This window comes from Meles meles, chromosome 18 (assembly GCF_922984935.1).
Source record: "Meles meles chromosome 18, mMelMel3.1 paternal haplotype, whole genome shotgun sequence".
NCBI lineage: Eukaryota > Metazoa > Chordata > Mammalia > Carnivora > Mustelidae > Meles > Meles meles.
In genome coordinates, this window is record NC_060083.1 from 59,049,663 (window position 1) to 59,067,557 (window position 17,895).

The 17,895-nt window shown below is 58.5% G+C and overlaps 1 protein-coding gene and 1 non-coding gene across 5 annotated transcripts in view; both read left to right on the top strand.

The window, feature by feature from the left end:
• Positions 1-2,699: 2,699 nt before the first annotated feature.
• Positions 2,700-17,895, top strand: part of ITGB4 (integrin subunit beta 4) — a 30,749-nt gene continuing 15,553 nt past the window's right edge. For all 4 annotated transcript variants that reach the window (XM_045984430.1, XM_045984431.1, XM_045984432.1 and 1 more), the window contains exons 1-18: positions 2,700-2,827; positions 5,743-5,834; positions 6,889-6,971; positions 7,192-7,293; positions 7,450-7,654; positions 8,192-8,288; positions 9,228-9,399; positions 11,334-11,597; positions 11,926-12,015; positions 12,329-12,451; positions 12,833-12,997; positions 13,171-13,247; positions 14,067-14,269; positions 16,146-16,249; positions 16,368-16,466; positions 16,619-16,748; positions 17,354-17,476; positions 17,578-17,684. In XM_045984430.1, the coding sequence (XP_045840386.1) occupies positions 5,753-5,834; positions 6,889-6,971; positions 7,192-7,293; positions 7,450-7,654; positions 8,192-8,288; positions 9,228-9,399; positions 11,334-11,597; positions 11,926-12,015; positions 12,329-12,451; positions 12,833-12,997; positions 13,171-13,247; positions 14,067-14,269; positions 16,146-16,249; positions 16,368-16,466; positions 16,619-16,748; positions 17,354-17,476; positions 17,578-17,684 (2,226 nt within the window). In that variant the 5' untranslated portion in view covers positions 2,700-2,827; positions 5,743-5,752. The remainder of the gene's footprint in view (positions 2,828-5,742; positions 5,835-6,888; positions 6,972-7,191; positions 7,294-7,449; positions 7,655-8,191; positions 8,289-9,227; positions 9,400-11,333; positions 11,598-11,925; positions 12,016-12,328; positions 12,452-12,832; positions 12,998-13,170; positions 13,248-14,066; positions 14,270-16,145; positions 16,250-16,367; positions 16,467-16,618; positions 16,749-17,353; positions 17,477-17,577; positions 17,685-17,895) is intronic.
• On the top strand, positions 8,737-8,840 carry LOC123930329. Its single transcript, XR_006816049.1, has one exon. It is a non-coding gene; the product is annotated as a U6 spliceosomal RNA (small nuclear RNA).

Genomic DNA, 17,895 nt, shown 5'->3' on the forward strand with positions numbered 1-17,895 from the left:
GTCGAGGGATGAAATGTCACGGTCTCTTAAATTCAAATAAAAAGATACATAAATATGTAACAAATACATAGAAAAAGCAAATATGGCAAAATGTTAACTCTTGTGTCTGGTGGTAAAAAAATACAAGTGATCTTCTTTCAACTGTTTTCGTATGTTTGCAAATATTCAAAATAAAAACTTGGAGGGAAAATGATTTTTTCAAATTAAGAGTTCTTTCTTTTTTCTTTGAGAGAGAGAGAGAGAGAGAGACAGTCCGCACATGTTCATGCAAGGTGGAGGCGGGGAGGGGTGTAGAGGGAGGGTCAGACTGCGCTGAACGTGGAGCCCTCTATCTGGGCATGCCAGATATCACCACCCCTGAGATTGTGACCCTGAGATCATGACCTGAGCTGAAATCAAGTCAGATGCTCAACCGACTGAGCCACCCAGGCACCCCTGGGGTGGGGGGGAATAATTTAACAGGGGTCTATTGAGCAATCCACTAGCCCTGGGGAGAGACCAGGCATCACAACTGTCCACGTGAGCGGCGTGAGCGGCGTCTCCCTCAGAGAGGTGGTGGACAGTGGGTCTTTAGAATGGTCACCAGACTGTTTTGATCACACATCCACTATCAATCACTTACCTTGTTTATCTGTAGACGAAAGTACCACTCTACAGTGAGTGACGCTCACTGTCAAACTCTGGGTCATCTGGCACATCCCTGGAGAGTCTGGGGTCCACTTGGGAGGACCGTCATAAAGCAGAGGGTGCTTGGCTGTCTTCGCCAAAACAGCATGAGGCTCTTGATCTCAAGGCTGTGAGTTTAAGCCCCATGTTGGGCATAGAGCTTACTTTAAAAAAGAAGGAGGAGGAGGAGGAAGAGGAAAAGGAGAAGAAGGAGAAGAGGAGGGGTAGTGGGAGGGGGAAGAAGAGGGAGGAGGAGAAGAAAAAGAAGAAGCAGGCAGTTTGTTTCATTTCTCCGCATAGCCCTAGCCTCCCTAATCATGTTTAGAAGGGTCTGAAAATGAGGAAAGGAAGGGGCTCCTGAGCCCACTGAGTCCGTGGCATCGGTGCCTCAGGGCCTGGGTCTCCTTCTGTGGGAGAGTGCCTCCATCCCCCACCCACTGCGGGGTGTGTATCCCCTACCCAATCCCTCTAATGGACGGTGCTGGCAGGCTGCTCTCTGAGCGCCTATGTCCCAGAGTGGACTGTGCACCTGCTGGAATAGCTCAGGTCTTCCGGGCTTCTTGTGCTCACCTGGCCTGCCCAGACCTACGTGCTGCCACCAAACTGGGGCTCCTGCCACAGTGCTCGCAAGTCCAGGAGCCAGCCCCTCTAAGTAGCTGGCCTGTGCAGAGCGGCTCTCAAAGACCACTGGGCAAGCCAGCAAGGGTGACTGTGGCTCGAACAGTTGCAGGGAGCACTCGTGTGTCCCTGGCACTTCCACATATGGTCCCACCTGCTCCATGATCACTCTGAGAGCTGGCAGTGCACAAGCCTGTTTACGAGAGCACTGACAGCTGGGAGGCTTTGTGGCAGTCCCACTTTCACTGAGCACCTGCTATCTGCCAGGCACTGTGCTAGGCGCTGGAAATAAAAAGATGGGCTAGAGAGCATCCGTCTCAGGGTTCACAGTCTAGTGGGGAAGAGAAACCCCTAAACACATCATTTCAAACCAGTATGGCAAATGAGTAGAAAAAGCCATACCCTGGAGGAGGGGGGTGGCTACAGGGGCACATAATCCCACCAAGGGTGCAGGGAGGTCAAGGAGGCTCTCTGGAGCGCGTGACATCAGCACCAGGCCTTCCAGTTAAAGAAGAAGAGACCAGGTGGGTTGGAGGCAGGGGTGGGAGAATGGAGACGTCCTGAGCAGAGGACCTGGCCTCCAGCAAAAGCACGGTGGCTCCAAGCAGCACGGCCTGGGCATTGGGGCTGCTAGCCATGGGGCATTGTGTGGCTCCTGTTGGCAGGTGGGGCTAGAGAAGTAGACCAAGTTGAGGTCAAGGAGCAACTACAGAGGCTCCGGCCTGAACACGTGCAGCACTTGAAAGATCGCACGCAGAGAACCGCGGGGTCAGATCTGCGAACGGGCTTGTCCAGAGCAACCGTAACAATTTGAGTGCGTAGCCCATGTCGGGTCATTGCTGGCCACTTCACGGGCATTACTCACACGTCAAGGAGGTTTAAGTGCCTTGCCTGAGGACACTCAGGGAAGCAGTCCTTACTGGGATCTCCCTCTGGACACACGTGGAGGCGGGTGAGGCCGAGCGGACCCAGGGAATGACAGATCCGGCTCAGGCATCCCTGGGCCCGCGCCGGTGCCCGACGAAAGCCACGCGCACGGTCGATGGCCGTCGGGGCAGCGGGGCTGCGCACCGCCTTGAGTCCGGAGGTGGGTGGGCGGCGGGCCGGGCGGGGGGCTAAGAGGCCACCCCCGGCCGGAGGCAGCCGGGCACCCGACTCCGCAGCCCGGAGGGGTGGGGAGGCGCGGCGCCCGGGGCTGGACTGGAGAGATGGGGGAGGCTCCTCCTCCGCCCCCGCCGCCGTCGGTCGGGGCGCAGGGGCTGGGCGCCGAGGGAGCCGCAGCCTTTTCCGGGGGGCGGGCCCGGCGGCGGCGGCGCCCCGGCTCCTGCCCCGACAGGTGCGCGCCGCGCGCAGGAATGCGGCGGGCCTGACTCACCAGCGCCTCCTTCCCACCTGCCGCCCGCCCCATAAAGCGGTCCCCTCCCCGCGGCCGCCGCCCGCCCTCCCCGCCACCCGCCCTCCGGACAGTCCCGGCTCGCCCGCGCGCTGCAGCCGGAGCGGCCGAGCAGAGCCCAGCGCGGGGAGGGCGCCAGTCCGCGCCGAGGTAGGTCCGGCCTCCGACCGCGGCGGGCGCGGGGGGCTTGGGCGCGGGGCAGGGGGGCGGGACGGCGGGGCAGTCGGGGGTCGCCGGGCTGCACCCCGCCCGCCGCTCCAGTGCCCCGGGCCGCCTGAGCTGGGCGTCCGTTCTGGGAGCCTGGAGGCGAGGAGAGGAAAGTGAGTGGCCACCGCAGCCGGGCCAGCACATCCAGGGACCCTTTTGGGAGGGCCGGGTGCCTTTTGTTTCCTCAGCTCTTCCCTTCCTAAAGGCTGCCAGGCCTTGGCCCCATCCTGCCCGGGGCAGCTCCCTGGGCTGCCAAGGTGTGCCCTGGGGGCAGCTGGGCACAGAGGGGCCGAGGGGCCCGCTAAGGCTCTTGGCCCTGAGACCTCAGGGCTAGGGAGAGAGGCCTGAGGGCTGGGTGGGCAGGCACTAGGCAGTGGCTAGCAGGCCTACTGGGCTGGGCCCGCTGGGGTTTGCAAAGAAGGTGTGGGAGCAGCCACCTATGGGCAAAGGCTCTCCATGTTTGGCGAGGCCTTGCCTGCTGTGTACAGTGCCGGGGTCTGTCTGGGGCCTGGGGAGTCCCTGACTCCCCTCTTGACCAAGCACAGCAGGGGCTAAGATCTGGGGAGTCCCTGACTCTCCTTTTGGCCAAGTATACGCCTGTCCTCCTCCCAAAGTCGGCTCAGGACACGCTTCCTCCAGGAAGCTCTCCTGACCTCATTCAGCAGCCCTGGGGGCTATGTCCACCACTGTATCCTCCTCAAGGGCTTGCCCCTTTCCCACTCAGCCCCTGGTGGCCCTCTGGCTGCGGTGCAGGGACTCCTGATGGCTTCTGACGGCAGGGCTGGGCTCCTTCCCACCCCAGCGCGGCCTTGCCGCACCCTGAGCCCAAGTGTCTGACAGAGCCGGAAGTGAGGCCGAGGGTCTCTCCATCCTGGGGGCTGAGAGGAGAGAGACAGCTGGGGGACAGCGGGGGACAGAAGAGAGACAGCTGGGGGACAGTGGGGAAAGCGTGCCTGTCTCCTGGGCCCCGATTTCCTTGCGTGACAGAGTTGCCGAAGGGCCAGGAGATGGGAAAGCGGGGGTCCTGTGGGACGGGAGGAAGCCTGGTTCTGGGAGAGCCCCCGGGGGGGCTGGGAGCGTGCATGTCCTGAGCTCCTGGCCCAGCCTGTGGCCACAACCTCCAGGAAGCCCATCAGCCTAACTTTTCTGTGAAGTCTCCTTATTTTTAAACTTTTAAAACCCAAGTTGGAGTCAAACAAAAACACTCTTGAGTGCATAGCTCGCCCCCTAACTGCCATCTTAGGGCTCTGAGGATGACAAAGAGGTTAAATGGGGGCGGGTCTGGACTGCCCTGGTCCCGTCCGGGCTCCCCCACTGCTGGCTGCAGGATGAGGCACCCCGGCACCCTTGTGCCCCTTCTCTACCTCCTCATCTGGGAAATAGGGGTATCACGGTCATCCCCTACCCGGTTCCTGCATAGATGACACGGCCATCACGTGGGTGAAGTGCTGGGCACGAGCCTGCTCTGTGCCCAGACCAGGAGGGTGAGTAAGAGCCGGGCTTGGCCCTGCAGTGCCCGTACCTGCATGCATAATGGTGCCCCGGGGACGTCCAAGTCTGTGGCCCTTATTGTGCCGCGTGTGGGTGTGGTGCCTACACCCCAAGGCTGCGGGAAAGTCATTTCCCCAGAAAGCCGTCCCCCCCCCACCCCTTGGCTGGCTCAGGGCTTCCTTACCCTAGGCCCCTCGGAGATGGCAGTTCCTCCCCAGCCTCTGGATGTTTTGGGGCTGCTGGTGGCCTCCTGGGAGGGACATGCCTCAGAGGGAGGGAGGTAGTGCCTTCCTGCCCCCTTCCACAGGCTTCCCCAACCCTTAGAGGGAAGTTTAATGGGCGGCGGGGGAGGGGGGGCGCTTAGCTGCTGCTGCCCACAGGCCAGGGACTGAGGAGTGATCCCAGGAGGAGGAACCTGGGAGCATGCAGGGGACTGGTCCTGGACAAAGAAGCCAGGGCTCTGACGTCTGTCCTCCGCTCTGCAGGCCTGGTGGTTCTGTCCAGTTCCTTCTCTTCCCACGGCAGCAGGCCACCCGTCTTTTAAAAGGCCTCAGGGTTGTCAGGGCCTGCCCCAAAGGTCACTGAGGAGCTGAGACGGGGTAGTAGTGAGCCAGAGGCAGGCAGCCTTCCTGGGGAGGCTGGCACAGTGTGAGTGTGTGTGTGTGTGTGTGAGAGCGAGAGAGAGGGCAGGAGGGGCATGTAATGTAGCTCCAGGTCGACTTCTGAAAGGATGATCTGCTCAGGGACCCCGAAAACTCAACTCTGGATCAGGCAGGGTAGGGGGTCGGGCAGGGGACCCCACCAGTGAGGGGCCAAGGTATCACTGCAGAGCCTAGCTGGGCGCCGCCGGCTCCTACCTCCCCTCTGCAGGCCCCAGACCCTGGGAGGGCTCCCCTCCCCCTGGCCACAGCACCTTCATCAAAGGGCAATGAGGCCACGACAAGCAGGGGATGGGAGGGTAAAGCCAGGGCCCCAAGGGGTGGCCTCCTGTTGGGTGAGACCTGACCCAGGCCCGCTGGGATCTGAAAGGCAAAGGCAGAATAAGCCTCACCCTGCTCTCCACGAGATCAGCATAGAAGCCCTGGCATGGGGACATGCTCAGAGCCCCCAGTCCTCAATGATGCCAGGGTGGGGCGTCCCAGGGCAAGATGCAGGCCCGCAGGGCATCTTAGCCACTCCAGAGACAACAAGAGGAGCTGGGGGTTGGGGGGACATAGACCCCACTGTTTGCAGGCTGCATAGCCTTAGAACATCACTGACACCGTCTGAGCCTCAGTTTCCAGCCCTGTGTAGTGGGAGCGCTAGGGCTGTGACCCGCAGGGCCGCGGGCTGTGGAACGTCTTCCGTCAGCTCCGGCTATTACACAGGAGGAAGACGATGACAGGACCGCGTCCCAGCCGCTGGAGCAGGCTGCTGCTGCTGGCCGTCCTGCTGGGTGTCAGCTTCCCCGGGGAAATGGGTAAGTCTGGCACGCCTCTGCAGCACCCTTCTGGGCGGGAGCACCCCTTTCGAGGTACCGCCCTTCCACGGAGGCCAGCCACACGTTGTCTTTCCCCTGACGCTCACTTGGCCACTCAACAAACAGCCAGGGCCCGCTTCGAGGGATGGGGAGCACGCGGCCCAGAGTCCCGAGGAAACTGCCCACTCGGCGATCTGAGGCACTCGCAGGATGTTTCTCATGGGAACTTGGAGGAAAGACGCATGACTCTCATCCGGTCAGCTCCTACCGTGGAAATTTTGCCTTCAGAACAGGCTGTGTTGGGGCGCCTGGGCTAGGCCACGACAGGAACACGTGCAGTGCCGCAAGGCAGGGCTTCCCCTCCCCAGCCAGAGCCAGTGTTAAACACTGACCACCCACCATCGCCTGGAGCCCAGGAGGCCACCCACCGTGTACACTGAGTGTACACAGTAGATCCTCACTGTGATTTTTTTATTACAAATTTTCTTTTTTTTTTTAAGATTTTATTTATTTTTTTAAGCAAGACAGAGCACCTGTGAGCATGAATGGGGGGGCAAGGGGCAGAGGGAGAAGCAGACTCCCCACTGAGCAGGGAGCCCTAAGTGGGGCTCGATCCCAGGACTCCAGGGTCATGACCGGAGCCCAAGGCAGACGCTTCACCAACTGAACCACCCAGGCATCCCCCTCACTGTGATTTTAACTGAACAGAACCAAAGGGAATCCCGGTAACCCTTGGGGAAACTCCGGAGTTTTCTTTCACTCATTTACTAACAATTTTTTGTGTGCGGGGCTTGGGCTGGGGACTGGAAACAGCAATAAGCCAGACAGACACGGTCCCCTGTGCCCTGGAGGAGCAGGGGAGGGATGGCCAGGGTGTCCCTACCAGCAAACGGGCCAGCCCCACACCATCCGGACTTGAGTGGAAAGCTCAGGCGTGAGACCCGGCTCTGCCCCGGCCATGCCAGGGGGGCAGACCATCTCCCCACCGGCCTCCGCTTCCTCCTCCGTAAAGCGGGAGATTGTCTCACTGGGTCTGCTCGTCTCTGCCTTCCAGCGAACCGCTGCAAGAGGGCCCAGGTGAAGAGTTGCACCGAGTGCATCCGTGTGGACAGGGAATGCGCCTACTGCACGGACGAGGTGAGCCTCCGTCGCTGCCCACCTTCCTGAGCCCAGCCCCAACGCGGCTGCCCCACCCCGCCATGCCCCACCCGGCGATCCGGCCCAGTCCACACCTGCCGCACCTTCAGCCCAGCCTCAGGCCAGGCGGGTGTGGAACAGGCAAGGGTCAGGAGAGATCCAGGGCTGGGACAGCCGGGGGATGGGCATTGCCCCTCCTGACCCCATCTCCTTTGGCCAGATGTTCAAGGAGCGGCGCTGCAACACCCAGGCAGAGCTGCTGGCTGCGGGCTGCCGATGGGAGAGCCTGGTGGTCATGGAGAGCAGCTTCGAGATCACAGAGGTGCCCGGAGTGGGGGTCAAGGGAAGTGGGCCGGCCCGTGCTCGAGGCCGGCTGTCTACAGGGGTCCACCGTGTCCGCTGGCTGGGCTGAGAGGCTCCCCATCAGATCTCTGGAGTGACCCTCCAGCCTCCCCTGTCCCCCCCTCCCTGGACACAGGACACCGAGATCAACACCAACCTGCAACGCAGCCAGGTGTCGCCCCAGGGGCTACGGGTCCGGCTGCGGCCCGGTGAGGAGCAGCACTTTGAGATGAAGGTGTTCGAGCCCGAGAAGAGCCCTATGGACCTGTACATCCTCATGGACTTCTCCAACTCCATGTCCGACGATCTGGACAACCTCAAGCAGATGGGGGAGAGACTGGGTATGGCTGGGCCAGCACAGAGGACGGTGGGGTGGGGAGCAGAGAGGGTGGCCTCCTCTCGCGGGCTGGGCCCCTGCTCAGGGCGCCAGGGCTCAGGATAGCTACAGCCATGCCACAAGGAAGGATAGGATATCTGAGCCCCCCAAGAATTCCCTCCCCTCCCATTCTGAGGCAGGGGTCCCAGCCATTAACCACTCAGGACTTCGGAAAAGACCCAGCTGGGTGGGCAACAGAACCATCTGGCCCCGACAGGGAGCGTACCCGGGGCCATGAGGCCAAGACTCTGCCCCAGCTCTTCTCTGGTCCCCTGGCTGCCCCTCCCTTGCTCCATGCGTGACTCTGCCCCCCGCCCCGAGTGCCATTTCCGTCATCTGTGAACAGGCAGAAGGGCTGCTGTGAGCCTGAACTGATGCTCACGCACAAGGTGTTGACAGATTATTTTCCCTCTTCCTCCTTCCCGAGTCAGCCCCTGGCCCCCTCTGCTGATGTGGGGGTGCTGGGGCTCAGTCGTCCCCTCTTTGTCCTGTTAACATCCAGCCCGGGTCCTGAAGACGCTCACTGATGACTACACTATCGGATTTGGCAAGTTTGTGGACAAAGTCAGCGTCCCTCAGACAGACATGAGGCCTGAGAAGTGAGTGACTGAGGGGCTCATGGGTGGCTCAGTGGGTTAAGCCTCTGCCTTCGGCTCAGGTCATGATCTCAGAGTCCTGGGATCGAGCCCCGCATCAGGGTCCCTGCTCAGCAGGGAGTCTGGGAGTCTGTTCCTCCCTCTCCCTATGCCCCCACCTCTCGCTTACTTGCTCTCCAATGAATAAAAATCTTTTTAAAAATTAAAATAAAATAAAGAGACTATGGACTCTGAAAAACAACCTGAGGGTTTTGAAGGGTCAGGGGTGGGAGGTTGGGGCAACCTGAGGGTTTTGAAGGGTCAGGGGTGGGAGGTTGGGGGAACAGGTGGTGGGTAATGGGGAGGGCACGTTTTGCATGGAGCACTGGGTGTTGTGCAAAAAGAATGAATACTGTTACGCTGAAAAAATAAATAAAATGGAAAAAATAAAAAAAAATTAAAATAAAATAAAGTGCTCGCTTCAGCAGCACATATACTAAAATTGGAACCATAGAAGATTAGCGTAGCCCCTACGCAAAGATGATAACACAAATTCGTGAAGCGTCCCATGTTTTTCATTTGCTTCCAGACTGTGGTTGACCATGGGTGTCTGGAAGCACAGATAAGCGGGGACTTCTGTGTATTAAATCATCACATTGTACATTTTAAACATATTACAGCTTTGTCAGTTCTACCTCAGTAAAGCCGAGAAGAAAGCCAAGTTGAATAAATAAAATGAAATAAAATAAAATAAAGTAAAGTAAAATAAAATAATAAAATAGTCTGAAAAAAAAGGATTGAGTGACCGAGTGGACAGAGGTCCCAGCCACGGGGCTCACCTCCTCTCAACCAGAGCACTTACAAGTGTTCTGGTCGAAGCAGACCAGTGGGACACTTTTAGAGAGGGTGGGCACAGGGTCTTCTCCCCTGACTCTGTCCCCCTCTCCCTCCACCTCTGCCCAGGCTGAAGGAGCCCTGGCCCAACAGCGACCCCCCCTTCTCCTTCAAGAACGTCATCAGCCTGACAAACGACTTGGACGAGTTTCGGGATAAACTGCTTGGGGAGCGGATCTCAGGCAACCTGGATGCTCCTGAAGGAGGTTTTGATGCCATCCTGCAGGTGGCCGTGTGCACGGTGAGTGTCAGGGACAGCCCTGCCCACCCAGACCAGGGCTGTGCTTCTCTGCAAGGACATGAGCTGCCCACCGGCCGGCTCTGGTGCCAGGCAATGACCCCCATGCCCAAAGACAAGTTCAGACCCTCCAGGGAGCCCTCAGCTACAAGCCAGGTTGAGATGTGCTGGGATCCAAGCCCCCTCCAGCCTGAGCAGTCAGTCTGCTTTCGTACCAACCAGCAAAGCAGACGTGAATTCTGGGGTTCTGGAATCTTCCATGCCCTGAAGCCAACCTACCCCCAATCTCCCTGCTAATGCCAGTCTTCCAGGACCCACAGTCTCCAACTGCACTGGGCAGCTGAAGAGGGTAGTTTTTACGTGCACAGTGATTTTTTTCATTTTGAAAATAATATACCCATCGTATAAACAATTTGGAAAACAACAGAAATTGCCCAAATTTTCATCACAACCAGCCAGCCAGTCACTTGATACCCCACCAGCATATTTTGCACACTTTTCCTTACTTTATATAGCTGAAATCAGTGTATTTGTAATTCTGAAACTTGCTTTTTTTTTAAATTAACATTATCACAATATAATAATATAATCCATAGTTTTCCAAATTATCCATATATATTTCTAACTGCCACACACAGCTCTGTCTATTTTAACTGGTCTTTTCTTTCTTTTTTTTAAAAATATCTTATTTATTTCTTTGGGAGAAAGAGAGAGCACAAGCAGGGAGAGCTGCAGAGGGAGAGGTAGAAGCAGGCTCCCCACTGAGCAGGGAACTTGACGTGGGGCTCTATCCCAGGACCCTGGGACCATGACCCAAGCCAAAGACAGAAGCTCAAAAGACTAAGCCCCCCCCCCCACCAGGCGCCCCTAACGGGACTTTTCATTCATCCATTGCATGTATGCATTTTCCCATGTAGTGTAAATATTCCTGCAGGGGCACCTGGGAGGCTCAGGCATTAAGCAGCTGCCTTTGACTCGGGTCATGGTCTCAGGGTCCTGGGATCAAGCCCCGCATGGGGCTCCTTGCTGGGCGGGAAGCCCGCTTCTCCCTCTCCCACTTCCCCTGCTTGTGTTCACCCTCACTGTCTCTTTCTCTCTGCCAAATATATAAATAAAAGAATCTTTTTAAAAAATCAACGAAACGGGGCGCCTGGGTGGCTCAGTGGGTTAAGCCGCTGCCTTCGGCTCAGGTCATGATCTCAGGGTCCTGGGATCGAGCCCCACATCGGGCTCTCCGCTCAGCAGGAAGCCTGCTTCCTCCTCTCTCTCTCTGCCTGCCTCTCTGCCTACTTGTGATCTCTCTCTGTGTGTCAGATAAATAAATAAAATCTTAAAAAAAAAAAATCTTGGAAAAAAAAACTATATAAAAAAAAAATCAACGAAACAAGATGGGATCGGGAGGGAGACAAACCATGAGACTCTTAATCTCACGCAACAAACTGAGGGTTGCGGCGGGGGGGGGGGGGGGGGGAGGTGGGGGAGGGTTAGGGCGTCTGGGTGATGGACGTTGGGGAGGGCATGTGCTATGGTGAGTGCTGTGAAATGTGTAAGCCTGACGATTCACAGACCTGTACCCCGGGGCAAATAATACGTTATATGTTAACAAAAATAATTTTTAAAAAATCAAATTAAAAAAAAGAAATATTCCCGCGGAGTAACTGTGAAGCCTTGGGAGGCCAGTCAGACGACGCTGGCTCGGGTCTTGCGTGGTGACGACTGTGCACAGAGCCCGTCCGGTCCGCATCCGTCCCCGATCCTGGTCACGGCTTTCTGCCACCCACGGGCCGTTGGTCACGTGCATGGTCCCTGATGGGCGCATGCTGCGGCTCAGCAGAGCTCATGCCGGGTCCTGTTCTCTCTGTCCCACTCTGCACCGCGACGTACGTCCTCAGCAGGCGGCCTGCTCGACGGGCCTCACCCCTCCTTGTCGTTCCCAGAGGGACATTGGCTGGCGCCCCGACAGCACGCACGTGCTGGTGTTCTCCACCGAGTCCGCTTTCCACTACGAGGCGGACGGCGCCAATGTGCTGGCGGGCATCCTGAGCCGCAACGACGAGGCGTGCCACCTGGACTCCTCGGGCACCTACACGCAGTACAAGACGCAGGACTACCCGTCCGTGCCCACCCTGGTGCGCCTGCTGGGCAAGCACAACATCATCCCCATCTTCGCTGTTACCAACTACTCCTACAGCTACTATGAGGTGCGGGCCTCCCCGGGCCGGGCCCGAGTGGGGCAGGAGGGGGCTGCGCCGGACTTCTCAGACGTCCTCCCTCCCTCCCTCCCTCCCCTCCCTCCAGCTCTTCCTTCTTTCCTTCCCAAAGCTTTTGGCCGCCCCAAGGGTGGACCCTGATGGGAAGGGGAGTTCAGGTGCCCATCCCCCCACCCCACTCCCAAGCGGGTAGGGGTGAGGAGGGCAGGCTCCAGAGCACACCAGGCCTTCAGGGAGGATAACCGCAAAGCTCCGGTCCGCGTTCAGTGAGGTGAGACTCGTGGAGGGCTTAGGCCCGGGCTGGCACTCTCCCCCGCAGAAGCTGCACACCTACTTCCCCGTCTCCTCGCTGGGAGTGCTCCAGGAGGACTCCTCCAACATCGTGGACTTGCTGCAGGAAGCCTTCCAGGTGAGGCCCGAGCGCGGCCCCGGTCTGAGACCTTCAGGGGCAGGGCTGGAGAGGAGGCAGAGTGGGCAAAGGATGGCTCAGGCGGAGGTTGAGAAGTAGGCCAGGCATGTGAGGTGGGGCCTCTGCTGTTCCCTGGGGACCCTGAGATGCCCCCCCCTTAGCCTGGCCCCAAGTTCCTGCGCGCTCTGCCACCTTGACCCCCTCACTCCACCTCAGTCCTCCATGCGGAGTGGGGGGAGCTCAGCCAGACCAGGCCAGAGTGGGTGAGCCCAGGCTCCCCCTCCCAGACCGCTCATTGCTTGTCCTCCTCCAGCTCATTCGTTCCAACCTGGACATCCGGGCACTGGAAAGTCCCCGAGGGCTGCGGACAGAGGTCACCTCTGCTATGTTTCAGAAGACGGATACTGGGTCCTTTCGCATCACGCGGGGGATACCGGTAGGCCTCTGTGGGGTTTTGGGTAGGGGAGGATGGGCATAAGGCCCTGCAAAGGGGGTGGGATGTCTGCCCGAGCAGGGGTCAAGAGCATCGCCTTTATAAGCTCCTGGCTGACCCTTGATCTCGGGGTCATGGGCATAGAGATTACTTAATAAAAAAAATTGGTTTAAACAACAATAATAAAAAAGAGTGGTACCTTCCGAGTCAGACAGGCCTGGGTTTGAAGTCCCCTGGGTTAACCACTTGGATGACCTGGGCGCCTTTCTAGCTTGTCCTCGTCTGCGAAGTGAGGATTAATCACAGAGCTCAGAGGGCTGCCTGGAGGAGGGAGTGGGCCACAGGTGCCTCTCATCAACGTCCATGTGGCTGGGGTCTTTGCAGGGCACTTACAAGGTGCAGCTGCGGGCTATGGAGGCGGTGGACGGGACCCACGTGTGCCAGCTGGGAGAAGAGGACCGGAAGGGCACCATCCATCTGAAGCCCTCCTTCTCGGACGGCCTCTGGATGGATGCTGGCATCATCTGCGACGTGTGCCCGTGTGAGCTGGTGCGATGCGGCCCCGCCAGGCGGGAGGGAAGGGCTGACTCCCTGCCCGGGGAGACCCGGGGGGTGAAACAGAGCCTCTGGAGGGCCGCGTCTGCCTTGCGGGGTGCCCTGAGGGGCGGAGGCAGCGGAAGGGTCCAGGGACCCTGTGACACCCCGCCATGATCTCCTTCCAGCAAAAAGAGGAGCTTTCAGCTCGCTGCAACTACCACGGAGACTTCATGTGTGGACACTGTGTGTGCAGTGAGGGCTGGTGAGTGCGCGGGAGCCTGGTTGGTGGCCGGGAGGCCCTGGCCGCTGCAAGGCTCTGATGTCGGCCACACGGTGGATGCCTGGCTGAGGGCGGGATGGCGGGTCACAGAAAGGCTTAGAAAGGGGCAGGCCCCATTGTGCGGTGGCTCCAGCTCAAAGTGCTTCGAAATGCGTAGACGTAAAGGATATTTCCAGGAAGAGGTGCAAGGATGAGGACAGCAGTGGCCAGCAGGGTGTAGGGGCTAGCTGATGGGGAGAGACACGAGAGGGACACTTGCTTTTCACTCCATCCCGCTGTGGTTAGCCTTCTGAACCATGCACACATGGGATCTAATCAGAAACGAGCTCATCGGGGCGCCTGGGTTGCTCAGTGGGTTAAAGGCTCTGCCTTCGACTCAGGTCATAATCTCAGAGTCCTGGGATCGAGCTCCACATTGGGCTCTGTTCAGCAGGGAGCCTGCTTCCCCTTCTCTCTCTGCCTGCCTCTCTGCCTACTTGTGATCTCTGTCTGTCAAATAAACAAATAAAATATTAAAAAAAAAAGAAAGAAAGAAAGAAAGAAACAAGCTCACCATAAGGGTAGTGAGGGCTTTCAAAGCTACAAGACACTGAACAAGCCCATGGTGACTTGAGGAGGGGACTCTGGGAGGGTCTTGGGAGGGACTGGCGTTTGGGTCTCAGCTCAGGCCGGCACTGCTGTCTGTGTGACGTGGACCCTCGAAGGCTCTCTCAAAGCCTCAGCTTCCTCATCTGTATAATGGGTCAGCAAAAGCCCAGCCTTCCTCTCGGGCTGTAGGGAAGTAACCGGCTTCTTCCTCAGGAGTGGCAAGACCTGCAGCTGCTCCACGGGCTCGCTGAGCGACATAAAGCCTTGCCTGCGGGAGGGCGAGGACAAGCCGTGCTCCGGCCGTGGCGAGTGCCAGTGTGGCCACTGCATCTGCTACGGAGAAGGCCGCTACGAGGGTCCGTTCTGCGAGTATGACAACTTCCAGTGTCCCCGTGCCTCCGGGGTCTTGTGTAACGGTGAGCTCAGCGGCCCCCGTGGCCAGTGTTGGGGGGCTCGGGACACCAAGGGCGACCTGGGTATCCTGACCCGGGGGGAGGGCCAGGCCAGGAGTCAGAATCCCCAAGTTTGGACCGAGCCCTTCTCGGGGCTCCCCAGGTGCCTCCCCTAAGTCCATCCCAACCTGGACCTCCCTCCCCTCTACAAACTTGATGCCTAAGACCCCTCTTCATGCTTCAGACCGCTTCCCTGAGGTCCTGCCATCTCTGCCCACCCTTAGTGTCCTTTCCGTCATCTCGTGAGGGCAGGTCCCAGTGCCGCGATGGTCCTCCCTCTCCCAGGAGATGGCACATTTGCAGCAGGCAGGACCTGGGGGCCTGCGTCCACCATAGTCCCACAGGCTTTGTGCCTTGCAGCCAGGGCTTCCGAGCAGGGCGGGGGTCACGGAAGCCATACAAAGGCCCCAGGAAGGATTGGGTGGTTGAATGGAGGAGAATCAACAAAAATCCAGCCCTCACATGCTTACTTAGCCCCAATCATCTTCTTGCCCCTGGAGGTCAAGCCCTTGCTTTCCTACCTTTCGTCCCTTCTTGCCTTTGTCATGTTTCCCCTTCAGTCCTCCACATGGGAGTGGGCTCAAAGAAAGGAAAGGAGAACCGGATGTATGTGGAGGAAGGCAGACATTTGGCACAGACAGAGCTGTGGGAGACGAGGGGAGGGGGAGGCTGCTGGAGAAGGAGGCAGGACCAGAATGCGGGGCTGAGGGTTCCAGTTCTAGCATAGTCCCAACTTTTCTTAAGTCCCAACTTAAAGGACCAGAAAGGAAATATTTTTTACTTTATGAGCTATCTGGTCTCTGTCATGACTACTCAGCTCTGCCACGGTACAGAAAGCAGCGATAGACGATACATTAACGAGTGAATGTGGCTCCATTCCAATAAAACTTCAGCAAAAATAGGTAGTGAGTTGGATTTGGCCTGCAGGCTGTGGTTAATCAACGCCTATTCTGGTTTAAGGATAGTAGACTTCATCCTTTGGCAAAAGGGAGTCATTGGAGGGTTTGACTTCATTTTCAAGCTGTTTGTATGTTAACCTTGTATCCAGCCACTTTGGTAAAATCACTTATGAATGGGACCCCTCAGTGGCTCAGTCAGTTAAGCATCTGCCTTCGGCTCAGGTCATGATCTTGGGTCCTGGGATGGAGCCCTGTGTTGGGCTCCCTGCTCAGCCAGGAGTCTGCTTGTCCTTCTCCCTCTGCCCCTCCTCTCTGCCCATGCTCTCTCTGTCTCTCTCTCAAATAAAATCTTAAGGGGAAAAAAGGGCATTATAACTTAGAAAATTTTTTTAAATCACTTATAAAATTTAGTAACTTATCTGCAGGTTCTTCTTGCTATTTTGTGACACATCCCTAATATATATTTTTTAAGATTTTATTTTTAAGTAATCTCTAAACCCAACGTGGGGCTTGAACTTCCAACCCTGAGATCAAGAGTCACATGCGTCACTGACTGAGCCAGCCAGGCACCCCTTGTTCCTAACATTTAAAATAAGGGCAGTTTTATTTCTTCCTTTCCAATACTTACATGTTCTATTTCTTTTTCTTACCTTATTGCATTGGCCAGAACTCATTAGGAGTTCTTAAACCAGAGAGACACATGATTGGATTTGTGTTTTGGGATACTGACTCTGGCTATAGAGTGGAAAGTAGAAGACAGAATGGAATCAGAGAGATGGAGGGAAGGAGATTCTAAGAAAGTGAGGAAGAGAGGGATCAGCTCCCAACTGGAGAAATCCCAGCTCAGGCTGAGCAGCCACAGGCCCTCCCGGGCAGATGGGCAGCCTGGACTGCAGGAGTGAATTTGGCTCTCCTCTCCTCTCCCTCCCGTCTCTCTGCAGACCGGGGACGCTGCTCCATGGGCCAGTGCGCATGTGAGCCTGGCTGGACAGGCTTGAGCTGTGACTGCCCTCTCAGCAACGCCACCTGCATTGACAGCAGCGGGGTAGGGGGGGCACGAGGAGGGAGGGCAGGGTGGCACAAGGGACCGTAGCCAGAATCACCTGCCCTCTCGGGCAGGGATGGGAGCACTGGTGCCTCACCAGGGCCTCGTCTTGTTCTAGGGCATCTGTAACGGACGTGGCTACTGCGAGTGTGGCCGCTGCCACTGCAACCAGCAGTCGCTCTACACGGACACCATCTGTGAGATCAACTACTCAGCGGTGAGGCCCAGATCACTGGGGTGTGGTCATGGGAAACTTGGGCACCGGGCAGGGCCGACAGGAGGCACCGAGCCTAATGACAGAGGAGCCGGCCAGGGCTGTGAGTTGGGCTAAGGAGCCACAGTGCCCGTCTCCCCTCCCCTCCCACCCAGATCCGCCTGGGCCTTTGCGAGGACCTGCGCTCCTGTGTGCAGTGCCAAGCCTGGGGCACTGGTGAGAAGAAGGGCCGCCCGTGCCAGGAGTGCAGCTTCAAGGTCAAGATGGTGGATGAGCTCAAAACAGGTGTGAGGTGGAGTTGAGGACGGGGCTGCGAAAAACCTAGGCAGTGGGCATCCGATGGGTAGGGGGGTGTCACTCAGCTGGGCAGGGCGGTGACGCTGGACAGAGGGCTCACAATCCAGGCTGAGGTCATGCAGACCAGAGCGAGGGAAGGGATTGAAGACTGGGGAGAGGTCACAGAAGGCAGACAGGACCCACAGACCCTGGCAGGAGGCCCAGCTGAGTAGGGACCAAAGAGGAGTCCAGGGAGGGGGAACCTGGCTTAGGCGTGGGGGGCAGATAGCCAGGCCACGATCTGAACACGGTAGCGGCACATAACTGGCCCAGGGAGGCGCACAGTCTCCTCTCCTCTGGGTCAGATAAATGTTCTAGAAGCCAGGTTCCTGAGTGACGCCCAGGATGGGGAGGAGGGGGCACAGACTGGCAGCCTTTCGATGCTCCTGGGTGGGGACAGAGTAGCGCCCCCGCTCGGCCTGGCCCTGTGCCCTGGACCTTGCATTCTCCCCCGGGGAGGGGCCTCCCCCCACCCCGCCGTGGGCACGGTGGGCCCCAGGGTAGGGAACGCCTCCCCCGGCCTGGGGCGCCCTGCTGACCGTCCGTGGGCACAGCGGAGGAGGTGGTGGAGCACTGCTCCTTCCGGGACGAGGAGGACGACTGCACGTACAGCTACACAGTGGAGGGCGACGGCGCCCCCGGGCCCAACAGCACCGTCCTGGTGCATAAGAAGAAGGGTGAGCCGGCAGATGGGGCCAGTGGGCGGCCTGGCAAGTCCCAGTGGGGAGTGGGGAGTGGGCAGGGCCCCCCTCCTTCTCCTCGTCCCCTGCCTCCGCAGACTGCCCACCCAGGTCCTTCTGGTGGCTCATCCCTCTGCTCCTCTTCCTCCTGCTGCTCCTGGCCCTGCTGCTGTTGCTGTGCTGGAAGTACTGCGCCTGCTGCAAGGTGGGGGCTCCTCGGGCCCGCCTGCCGCAGGGGCCCCATCCCCCACCCGCGGGGGTCCCATCCCCCACCGGGTCCCCACTTACCCCGGGGGGCCCTTCCCCCATGAGGGGCCCCGTCCCCTGCCAGGGTCCCCATTTACCCCAGCCGGGGTCCCCACCCCCCGCCAGGGTCCCCACCCCCCACCAGGGTTCCCATCATCCACCAGGTTCCC